General features: G+C 39.2%; 1 protein-coding gene across 1 annotated transcript in view; it reads left to right on the top strand.

Annotated features, from left to right (window-relative positions):
* The window catches only part of TG (thyroglobulin), a 221975-nt gene that overhangs the window by 121174 nt on the left and 88523 nt on the right, over window positions 1–12278 (top strand). The window contains exons 33-37 of the mRNA XM_075316012.1: window positions 1722–1801; window positions 2670–2813; window positions 3720–3788; window positions 8514–8648; window positions 11141–11305. Coding sequence (XP_075172127.1) covers window positions 1722–1801; window positions 2670–2813; window positions 3720–3788; window positions 8514–8648; window positions 11141–11305 — 593 coding nt within the window. The remainder of the gene's footprint in view (window positions 1–1721; window positions 1802–2669; window positions 2814–3719; window positions 3789–8513; window positions 8649–11140; window positions 11306–12278) is intronic.

Here is a 12278-nt window from a genome sequence, read left to right as displayed (position 1 = left end):
GTTACGAGTACTGAGCACCCGAGCATGGTAGTGCCCGCTCATCACTAGTTACGAGTACTGAGCACCTGAGCATGGTAGTGTCCGCTCATCACTAGTTACGAGTACTGAGCACCCGAGCATGGTAGTGCCCGCTCATCACTAGTTACCAGTACTGAGCACCTGAGCATGGTAGTGCCCACTCATCACTAGTTACAAGTACAAAGCACCCGAGCATGGTAGTGCCCAATCATCACTAGTTACGAGTACTGAGCACCCGAGCATGGTAGTGCCCGCTCATCACTAGTTACAAGTACTGAGCACCCGAGCATGGTAGTGCTCGCTCATCATTAGTTACGAGTACAGAGCACCTGAGCATGGTAGTGTTCACTCATCACTAGTTACGAGTACTGAGCACCCGAGCATGGTAGTGCCCGCTCATCACTAGTTACAAGTACTGAGCACCCAAGCATGGTAGTGTCCGCTCATCACTAGTTACCAGTACTGAGCCCCCGGGCATGGTAGTGTCCGCTCATCACTAGTTACAAGTACTGAGCACCCAAGCATGGTAGTGCCCGCTCATCACTAGTTACGAGTACCAAGCACCCGAGCATGGTAGTGCCCGCTCATCACTAGTTACCAGTACTGAGCACCCGAGCATGGTAGTGCCCGCTCATCACTAGTTACCAGTACTGAGCACCTGAGCATGGTAGTGTCCGCTCATCACTAGTTACGAGTACTGAGCACCCGAGCATGGTAGTGCTCGCTCATCACTAGTTACGAGTACTGAGCACCCGAGCATGGTAGTGCCCGCTCATCACTAGTTACGAGTACTGAGCACCTGAGCATGGTAGTGTCCGCTCATCACTAGTTACGAGTACTGAGCACCCGAGCATGGTAGTGCCCGCTCATCACTAGTTACCAGTACTGAGCACCTGAGCATGGTAGTGCCCACTCATCACTAGTTACAAGTACAAAGCACCCGAGCATGGTAGTGCCCAATCATCACTAGTTACGAGTACTGAGCACCCGAGCATGGTAGTGCCCGCTCATCACTAGTTACAAGTACTGAGCACCCGAGCATGGTAGTGCCCGCTCATCATTAGTTACGAGTACAGAGCACCTGAGCATGGTAGTGTTCACTCATCACTAGTTACGAGTACTGAGCACCCGAGCATGGTAGTGCCCGCTCATCACTAGTTACAAGTACTGAGCACCCAAGCATGGTAGTGCCCGCTCATCACTAGTTACGAGTACTGAGCACCTGAGCATGGTAGTGCCCGTTCATCACTAGTTACGAGTACTGAGCACCTGAGCATGGTAGTGCCCGCTCATCACTAGTTACGAGTACTGAGCACCTGAGCATGGTAGTGCCCGCTCATCACTAGATACAAGTACCGAGCACCTGAGCATGGTAGTGCCCACTCATCACTAGATACAAGTACTGAGCACCTGAGCATGGTAGTGCCCGCTCATCACTAGATACAAGTACTGAGCACCTGAGCATGGTAGTGCCTGCTCATCACTAGATACAAGTACTGAGCACCTGAGCATGGTAGTGCCTGCTCATCACTAGATACAAGTACTGAGCACCTGAGCATGGTAGTGCCCGCTCATCACTAGATACAAGTACTGAGCACCCGAGCATGGTAGTGGTAGTTATCACTAAGGATAACTTCTTTTCACTGGAAAACTCCTTTAATAACATGAATTATGTGTGCAAAGTAATTTCACTTTATTCTCAGGTTTTTCCAGTGTGAGCTCCACTGTGACGCTGATCCATGTTGCACAGGATTTGGATACATCCAACAGAGCAGTAAACAAGGTAAGTGCGCTGATGAGCAATGTTTCAGAAAGTGGGAACTGAGAGGTGGAAATCCGAAGCCGCATCTCCCTCCTCTCCCCTCTGCATACTATTTGCTATTTATCCTAGGGTGTAGGGCATGTAGGGCTCCTCCCCAAAACCCTTTAGAATGTAAGCCCTCTTCCCTCTGTACCAGTCTGTCTACTGTAACTTGTATATGTATTCTGTATGTAACCCCTTCTCATGTACAGCTCCATGGAATTAATGGTGCTCAATAAATAAATAATAATAGTAGTAATAATAATAATAATAATGAAATTAACAAGTTTTAGCAAATCCTTAAACAGGTAAAAGGCAATTATTGGTTGTGAAAGATCAGGAAAATTTCCTGTAACAATGGACCTATGTACTACGGTAGTGATTTATGCAAAATAAAACCAAAAACTACTCCGATGTGAAAATTTGATATGATTGTATCCAATCTTACCAACAAAATGTCACGCAGTGACTACTAGGGTCTTACCAGATATAAGGGAACTACCGGTGAACACCGCAACACACAGGGTACACCAAAACCACTTTTTTGCAATTTAACCGCACTTAGATTTTTCTAGTACACTGTATGGTAAAATGAATGGTGTCATTCAAAAGTACAACTCATCTTGTAAAGACAAGCCCCCATATGGCAAGATTGACAGAAAATTAAAAAAAAAGATTATGGTTCTTGGAAGAGAAGGACGAAAAAAATGTTACAACATTGGCTGCAGGGTTAAGGAGTTAGTTTTTCTTCTGCCCTGACCACCAGGTGGCGCTGACATATGAGACTTTTACGCCTTTTCTTTGGAATTTTTTTGTGTCTTCTGTTCTGAAATCCATTCTTTGCTCTCAGGGACAGAGACGATTTGTTTGCTGGTGTCCGGATTTGGAATACAGTCCTGTGCGGAACAAGATGGCGACTCTTGGCGCGTTTCTAACTGCAGTTTGCCAAAAACGGGGATGGAAGCTTTACCTTTTGGCTGGTACCGGAAGCCAGGTAACTAACAATAAGGCAGATATTCTGTATAGTTATATAAAACAGCATGGCTCATTGCTTGGGATACAAAATGGTCAGGTTTGACAAACCGCCAAACCATGTATTGATTGTATGGCGCTATATGGATAAAGTATGGCACATTCTGGATCTTTATATGCAGATTATGGGGATTTTGCACAGGGATTGGCTATATGTGGGTACTTTTTGACACTTTTTAGAAATTGTGGCTGGACACTGTATGGTGGGCTCTGTACTGTATGGCAGTATAATTTATCCTCTTCTGTAAATATAAGATTTAGAGACCTTGGGACCCCCCTCTCCACTCCCACTGTTAGAATATTAATTAGATAATTAGTTTTACATGTCTCATGAGATGGAGATAGAATTATTGATGGGCGAACTAGAACTATAAATTTAGGGGTCTGTACCAAACGCCTAGTGTCCGCACACAGACCCCGAGCACAGACTTCCCAGAGAAGTCCATATTTCTGTTCAAGTTCGGCTACCTGGATATAAAAAAGGGAAAATGGAGGCAAATTGGGGACTACAGCAAGAAAGTTATACTTACAGTGTCTCCCTGCGGCTCTCACGCTGCTTCTGGGTCCGCTCATTAACTCTCATGAATATGCACTGCTTCCCCCGCCCACTCTCCGTGACAATGTCTGTCATTGGTTGCAGTCAGACTGCTGGTGTCGGTCATTGGTTGCAGTCAGATTGCCGGTGTCTGTGATTGGTTGCTTTCACACTAGCTGTCTTTGTCACCAAAGTGGAATGTAAAAAAAAAAAATGAAAAAAAAAACAAATGAAAAAAGTGGCTTATGTGGGTTTTAACGTCTGGGTTCAAGTTTGGACATCTTCTTTTTAATTCACATCCTTTTCAACATTTATTTTCTATTTTGTTTGCAGGTGATGAAAAAACAATTCCCCCCGCCCTGTGCCCACCTAACAATGACTCTCTGAGTGCAGCACCAGGAGGTAAAGTACTATCATGTAATATCTGCACTATGGTGGGCGGTTTATATTGGTCATGAACTCGATGTTCTGTGAAAACTGCAGGATATAGAATACCGCTAACACTAAACCACACATTACTGCAACATTACTGGGGGCATAGTCTTATATATGTAATATATTTTAACAGTTATGTATTTAGAACAGGGTGAAACAGTATTATAGTAGTTATATTCTTGTACATAGGAGCAGTATTATAGTAGTTATATTCTTGTATATAGGGGCAGTATTATAGTAGTTATATTCTTGTACATAGGGGCAGTATTATAGTAGTGATATTCTTGTATATAGGGGCAGTATTATAGTAGTTATATTCTTGTACATAGGCGCAGTATTATAGTAGTGATATTCTTGTATATAGGGGCAGTATTATAGTAGTTATATTCTTGTACATAGGCAGCAGTATTATAGTAGTTATATTCTTGTACATAGGAGCAGTATTATAGTAGTTATATTCTTGTACATAGGAGCAGTATTATAGTAGTGATATGCTTGTATATAGGGGCAGTATTATAGTAGTTCTATTCTTGTACATAGGGAGCAGTATTATAGTAGTTATATTCTTGTACATAGGGGCAGTATTATAGTAGTTATATTCTTGTACATAGGGGCCAGTATTATAGTAGTTATATTCTTGTACATAGGAGCAGTATTATAGTAGTTATATTCTTGTACATAGGGGCCGTATTATAGTAGTTATATTCTTGTACATAGGGGACAGTATTATAGTTTTTATATTCTTGTACATAGGAGCAGTATTATAGTAGTTATATTCTTGTACATAGGAGCAGTATTATAGTAGTTATATTCTTGTACATAGGGGCCGTATTATAGTAGTTATATTTTTGTACATAGGGGACAGTATTATAGTTTTTATATTCTTGTACATAGGAGCAGTATTATAGTAGTTATATTCTTGTACATAGGAGCAGTATTATAGTAGTTATATTCTTGTACATAGGGGGCAGTATTATAGTAGTTATATTCTTGTACATAGGAGCAGTATTATAGTAGTTATATTCTTGTACATAGGAGGCAGTATTATAGTAGTTATATTCTTGTACATAGGAGCAGTATTATAGTAGTTATATTCTTGTACATAGGGGCAGTTTTATAGTAGTTATATTCTTGTACATAGGGGCAGTATTATAGTAGTTATATTCTTGTACATAGGAGCAGTATTATAGTAGTTATATTCTTGTACATAGGGGCAGTATTATAGTAGTTATATTCTTGTACATAGGGGCAGTATTATAGTAGTTATATTCTTGTACATAGAGGCAGTATTATAGTAGTTATTTTCTTGTACATAGTGGCAGTATTATAGTAGTTATATTCTTGTACATAGGGGCCAGTATTATAGTAGTTATATTCTTGTACATAGGGGCAGTATTATAGTAGTTATATTCTTGTACATAGGGGGCAGTATTATAGTAGTTATATTCTTGTACATAGGAGCAGTATTATAGTAGTTATATTCTTGTATATAGGGGCCGTATTATCGTAGTTATATTCTTGTACATAGGAGCAGTATTATAGTAGTTATATTCTTGTACATAGGGGGCAGTATTATAGTAGATATATTCTTGTATATAGGGGCAGTATTACAGTAGTTATATTCTTGTACATGGGATAGTATTATAGTAGTTATATTCTTGTACATAGGGGCAGTATTATAGTAGTTATATTCTTGTACATAGGGGCAGTATTATAGTAGTTATATTCTTGTATATAGGGGCAGTATTATAGTAGTTATATTCTTGTATATAGGGGCAGTATTATAGTAGTTATAGTCTTGTACATAGGGGCAGTATTATAGTAGTTATATTCTTGTACATAGGGGCAGTATTATAGTAGTTATATTCTTGTACATAGGAGCAGTATTATAGTAGTTATATTCTTGTACATAGGAGCAGTATTATAGTAGTTATATTTTTGTACATGGGGGCAGTATTATAGTAGTTATATTCTTGTATATAGGAGCAGTATTATAGTAGTTATATTCTTGTACATAGGGGCAGTATTATAGCAGTTATATTCTTATTCTAGTATTATAGTAGTCATTTTTTTGTATATAGGGGCAACATTACTGTACATAGTAGCAGTATATATTGTTGTCCTTATGAAGTGTTATATTTTCTGAAGTCCAGGTAAAGCCACAATATAAATGGTGCTGTCTTGTTGCTGTGTACAGTAGTATACAGCGAGGTGCAGACATGTGTTCTTGTCCCTGTCTCCCCTCCATAATCCGGGGCCTCTGCACCTATAAACAGCTTGTGCCAGTCTGTAATTTGGGATAATTCAGCGGAAGAGCAGTGCAGAGCCGCTGACAGTTATAGTTCTGTAATTCTGCAGCTTCTGTTATTACAGTCTCTAAATGATACTTGTGTGGATATTTTCGGAGCCGTGCACATGTTTCGGAGCTGACAGATGCCATTTTCACCTTTCCCTTGAAGTTGTTATTGACACAGCTGTAACAAGGCGGAAAAAAAAGAATCTGGGACAATATCAATTTAAATAAAAAGTATTTGAAACTGGCTAGAAAAATGTAAGAACTGTCTGCTCCGCGGAGTGCGATGTTCTGCACCGTGTCCTCTATGTGATGCATGCAGCATTATTAGCATTGGGCTGAAGTACAAGATTACGTAAAGGGTATATACTATATGTATACTTTGGCAACAATGCAAAATAAATCATTACTCCAGACAGAAATTACATTACTGAACCTGAGTTACCTCCTGTATTATACTCCAGAGCTGCACTCACTATTCTGCTGGTGCAGTCACTGTGTACATACATTACATTACTGATCCTGTACTGATCATGTGTTACCTCCTGTATTATACTCCAGAGCTGCACTCACTATTCTGTTGGTGCAGTCACTGTGTACATACATTACATTACTGATCCTGAGTTACCTCCTGTATTATACTCCAGAGCTGCACTCACTATTCTGCTGGTGCAGTCACTGTGTACATACATTACATTACTGATCCTGTACTGATCATGTGTTACCTCCTGTATTATACTCCAGAGCTGCACTCACTATTCTGCTGGTGCAGTCACTGTGTACATACATTACATTACTGATCCTGCACTGATCCTGAGTTACATTCTGTATTATACTCCAGAGCTGCGCTCACTATTCTGCTAGTGCTGTCACTGTGTACATACATTACATTACTGATCCTGCACTGATCCTGAGTTACATTCTGTATTATACTCCAGAGCTGCACTCACTATTCTACTGGTGCAGTCACTGTGTACATACATTACATTACTGATCCTGTACTGATCCTGAGTTACTTCCTGTATTATACTCCAGAGCTGCACTCACTATTCTGCTGGTGTAGTCACTGTGTACATACATTACATTACTGATCCTATACTGATCCTGAGTTACTTCCTGTATTATACTCCAGAGCGACACTCACTATTCTGCTGGTGCAGTCACTGTGTACATACATTACATTACTGATCCTGTACTGATCCTGAGTTATCTCCTGTATTATACTCCAGAGCTGCACTCTCTATTCTGCTGGTGCAGTCACTGTGTACATACATTACATTACTAATCCTGAGTTACATCATGTATTATACTCCAGAGCTGCACTCACTATTCTGCTGGTGCAGTCACTGTGTACATACATTACATTACATTACCCATCCTGTACTGATCCTGAGTTACATCCTGTATTATACTTCAGAGCTGCACTATCTATTCTGCTGGTGCAGTCACTGTGTACATACATTACTTTACTGATCCTGAGTTACATCCTGTATTATACTCCAGAGCTGCACTCACTATTCTGCTGCTGCAGTCACTGTGTACATACATTACATTACCCATCCTGTACTGATCCTGAGTTACCTTCTGTATTATACTCCAGAGCTGCACTCACTATTTTGCTGCTGCAGTCACCGTGTACATACATTACATTACTGATCCTGAGTTACATCATGTATTATACTCCAGAGCTGCACTCACTATTCTGCTGGTGCAGTCACTGTGTACATACATTACATTACTGATCCTGAGTTACATCATGTATTATACTCCAGAGCTGCACTCACTATTCTGCTGGTGCAGTCACTGTGTATATACATTACATTACTGATCCTGTACTAATCCTGAGTTACCTCCTGTATTATACTCCAGAGCTGCACTCTCTATTCTGCTGGTGCAGTCACTGTGTACATACATTACTGATCCTGAGTTACATCATGTATTATACTCCAGAGCTGCACTCACTATTCTGCTGGTGCAGTCACTGTGTATATACATTACATTACTGATCCTGAGTTACCTCCTGTATTATACTCCAGAGCTGCACTCACTATTCTGCTGGTGCAGTCACTGTGTACATACATTACATTACTGATCCTGAGTTACATCATGTATTATACCCCAGAGCTGTACTCACTATTCTGCTGGTGCAGTCACTGTGTACATACAGTACATTACTGATCCTGAGTTACATCCTGTATTATACTCCAGAGCTGCACTCACTATTCTGCTGGTGCAGTCACTGTGTACATACATTACATTACTTTTATGTATCGATCACAAGGTATGGTCTGTGTTACACTCCACAGTTCCTTTGGCAATTGTTCATGTATGTTCTGTATAAAAAAATGTATCAGTATTTAAATCTCAAAAATAATTATTTCCATTGTGTGATTTTACAGCACCTGTGGATAACTGGATGACGCTGGACGTCTCTTCTGTAACCATTGACCCTTCTCTCTCTAAATATGACACTGTGGAGCTAGACCTGAATTCTGCGATGTCGCTCCCTTATGCCCAGAGTTATTGTCTGTCAGGTAATACAAACCTCATATATTCTGCTGCATTCTGTGCTACAAGTGCAGGGTTACAGCATAGCTCCCAACCGCCCTGGATGCCGGGGGACGGTCCCGATTTGAGTGTTCAGTCTCACTGTCCCGGCAGTCAGGGCTTTGTCCAGGCTTCGTGTCACCTCTCCTCGCCGGTTCCATAGCTCCTTCTCCTCCGGATAAGAGTCTACATTTCTGTGCACAGACAGGAGCTAAATAATCAAATGTCTCAAAGTATTGAAGTTGCTAATTCAATGTTCCTCCATGTTTTCAGACAGCGGCCCCATCTATGAGCCACAGCCCACACTAAGAAACAGAGGAGGATTTGGTCATCTTGAGGCAGATTATACAGGTACATAGAGATACATCTGTACACAGCAGGGTATTTCTATGTACCTGTATTCTAGAGAGAGAATAAAAAAAATCTTCCTGTAAAATGACTAAAAAAATACCTAAAAGTAATTGCATTTTTTTTTTCCAAACATTTTTTATTGATTTTCCAAATTTTATAAAAACCATAACAAAATGAGTATGATTAAAGGGAAGGACAATCAATTGACAGAGTATGGTATAGAAGAAGAAAAAAAAGGGGTACAACCCCCTCTTGCTAGTCCAGATTGTTCTTCCATGAAAAATGACATATAATGAAACCGAACTAGAAAGTCAAAATAAACGTAATTGCATTTTTAATACACTTTTTTTTCAATAAAAAATAGAAAATATAAAAGAAGAAAAATACATATTTTTATGATCCTTTAAAACTGCTAAAAGTAATGAAAAACAATTACAGAAATGTATTTCCTTTTATAATTTTTCCCCCTGGGACTTGAACAGATTACCTTCAACATTGCGGTCAATTTTGACTCCTCAAGCAGATTATATAGGTACATAGAAATACTCTGCTGTGTACAGAAGTATCTTTATGTACCTGTATTCTAGAGGGAGAATATTTATTTTTTTCTTCCTAAAAAATGACTAAAAAAATATTTAAAGTAATGATATTTTTAATATGCTTTTTTTTTTTAAATAAAAAAGATAGAGAACAGAAAAGGAGAAAAAGTCATTTTCCTATTCCTTTAAAACGGCTAAAAATAATGTAAAACAATTACAAAAAAGTAATTTTTTTTGTTCTTTTCCCCCCTGAGACTCGAACAGACTACCTTCAACATTGCGGTCAATTTTGACTCCTCAAACAGATTATACAGGTACATAGAGATACATCTGTACCCAGCAGTGTATTTCTATGTACCTGTATTCTAGAGGGAGAAAATGACTAAAAAACAATGAAAAGTAAAGATATTTTTAATATGCTTTTTTTTTTTAATAAAAAAGATAGAAAACAGAAAAGAAGAAAAAGTCATATCTTCATGTTCCTTTAAAACGGCTAAAAATAATGTAAAACAATTACAAAAAAGTATTTTTTTTTTTTTTATTTTCCCCCGGGGACTCGAACTGAATATCTTCAACATTGTAGGCAATTTTGTCACAATAAAGCTGCAGTGCAGCTTCTGACTCCTCAGATTATACTGGTACATAGAGATACATTGTACACAACAGTGAATTTCTATGGTCCTGTATTCTAAAGGGAGAATTCATTTTTTTTTTCTTCCTATAAAATGACTAAAAAAGATTAAACGTTAATGATGTTTTTAATACATTTTTTTTTAAATAAAAAAAAAATAGAAAGGAAGAAAATGTCATATTTTTTTGTTCCTTTAAAATTGCTAAAAGTAATGAAAAGCATTTACAAAAATATAATTATCTTTTGTAATTTCCCCCTGAGACTTGAACTGACTAAATTCAACAGTGCAGGCAATTTTGTCATATTAAAACTGCAGTGCAGCATCTGACTCATCAAGAAGATTATACAGGTACATAGAGATACATCTGTACACAGCAGTTATTTCTATGTACCTGTATTTTATGGAGAATATTTTTTTTTCCTATAAAATGACTAAAAAATAATTAAAAGTTAATAATGTTTTTAATACATTTTTTAAATAAAAAATATAGAAAATATAATAGAAGAAAAAAGTCATATTTTTATGTTCCTTTAAAACTGCTAAAATTAATGAAAAACAATTACAAAAATAATGTAATTTTTTTTAGCATTTTCCTCCTGGGACTCGAGCCGACTACCTTCAACATTGCAGGCAATTTTGTCATATTAAAGCTGCAGTGCAGCATCTGCCTCCTCAAGCAGATTATACAGGTACATAGAGATACATTGTACACAGCAGTGTATCTCTATGTCCCTGTATTCTAGAGGGAGAATAAAATATATATATATTTTTTTTTTTTTTAGAAAATGACAAAAAAAGTAATGAAAAGCAAGTATAATAATGACATTTTTAATTAACTTTTTTTTAATATTTGAGCCCGTATTTTTTTGTTCAGATGTGAATTTGCGTTTCTAATGCTTTTGTAGTAGCATATAACGTATTGCATCTATATTATGTTTAATTTTCATTTCTTTCCAGTATGTGACCGTGCCACGTCTTGCGTTACTACAACCATCAATGTTCAACAATCAGCCGTAAAATGCACATTTTATCCAGAAACCCATATCTGTGACTACAGTCTGAGAGGTCCCCGCTGTCACCTTATAGTCAGAGAACAGGCAACCTCTATCTACAGGAAGAGAGGTATGGTAAAAAGGAGCCGAAATCCAGGAAGTCACATAATAAATCTTTACTTGTTATCAGATTTATCCCCCCCCCAGTCGGCATAGCCTTGACTCCAGCCAGGGAAGTATAGGACGGCATGGACATACTGTGTAATCAGGAGGGTTTCCTACAGTATAGCCTTACCACCAGTTGTCCTAGATCCATCTTAAGCTGCTTCGCGGACTACAGACACCATAGGAGGCCAAGAACAAACATATCCTACAAGTGATAAATGGTAGCATTTTTTGCATTTTTAGTGCAATATTAGCATCTTAGAATTGCAATAGAACTACGAGGCACATTTATGATAGTATTACAGTGTTATGTAAAAGTTTGGGCACCCCTAATCAAAATTACTGTTATTTTGATTGTGGCACCCCTGAGGCTTCAGTCGCCACAGGGTACTGCATCTCATTTATGGTGCGGTACTCATCCTGGATCCAGAGGAGGTTGGTACCGGTTCCACAGCACACCAACTCATACATACAACCAGGTTGGCCTCCCCACTGGTGACTGGCTAGGGTTGTGTCTTAAGGCAGTCACCAAATATGGGGGCTGACATCCACTAGCGACAGGGAACTAGGAGAGGGACAGCCACCAGGGGGAGTCAGGAGCAAGGAGAGGAAGAGAGCAGTTGGGTTTTACAGTGGCTCTGGTGGGACGCAGGAGACAATACTGTCACCAAGGGGAGAGCTTCATTGCTCCCACAGGACCAGCGCAGTGCAAGGTGCAGAATCCTAGGGTTGATTATATTTCAGGTTGTCCACCAAAATCTACAGGCCAGGGGGATTGCATGTCCACAGTTCCCGGAGCACAGTGCTATATAGGATCCGGGGTCGTGTTCCAAGGCAGGCCCCACAATGGACCCATGGCACCTGCATACGGGACAGGAGTAGCCACTTTCCAAGATGCGGGGTCCCCAAAAAGATTTAAGCCACAGGGATCCTATTTT

The sequence above is a fragment of the Anomaloglossus baeobatrachus genome, chromosome 6, assembly GCF_048569485.1.
Source record: "Anomaloglossus baeobatrachus isolate aAnoBae1 chromosome 6, aAnoBae1.hap1, whole genome shotgun sequence".
NCBI lineage: Eukaryota > Metazoa > Chordata > Amphibia > Anura > Aromobatidae > Anomaloglossus > Anomaloglossus baeobatrachus.
Note: the sequence above shows the minus strand (reverse complement) of the source record. Positions and strands in the feature narration are given on the sequence as shown.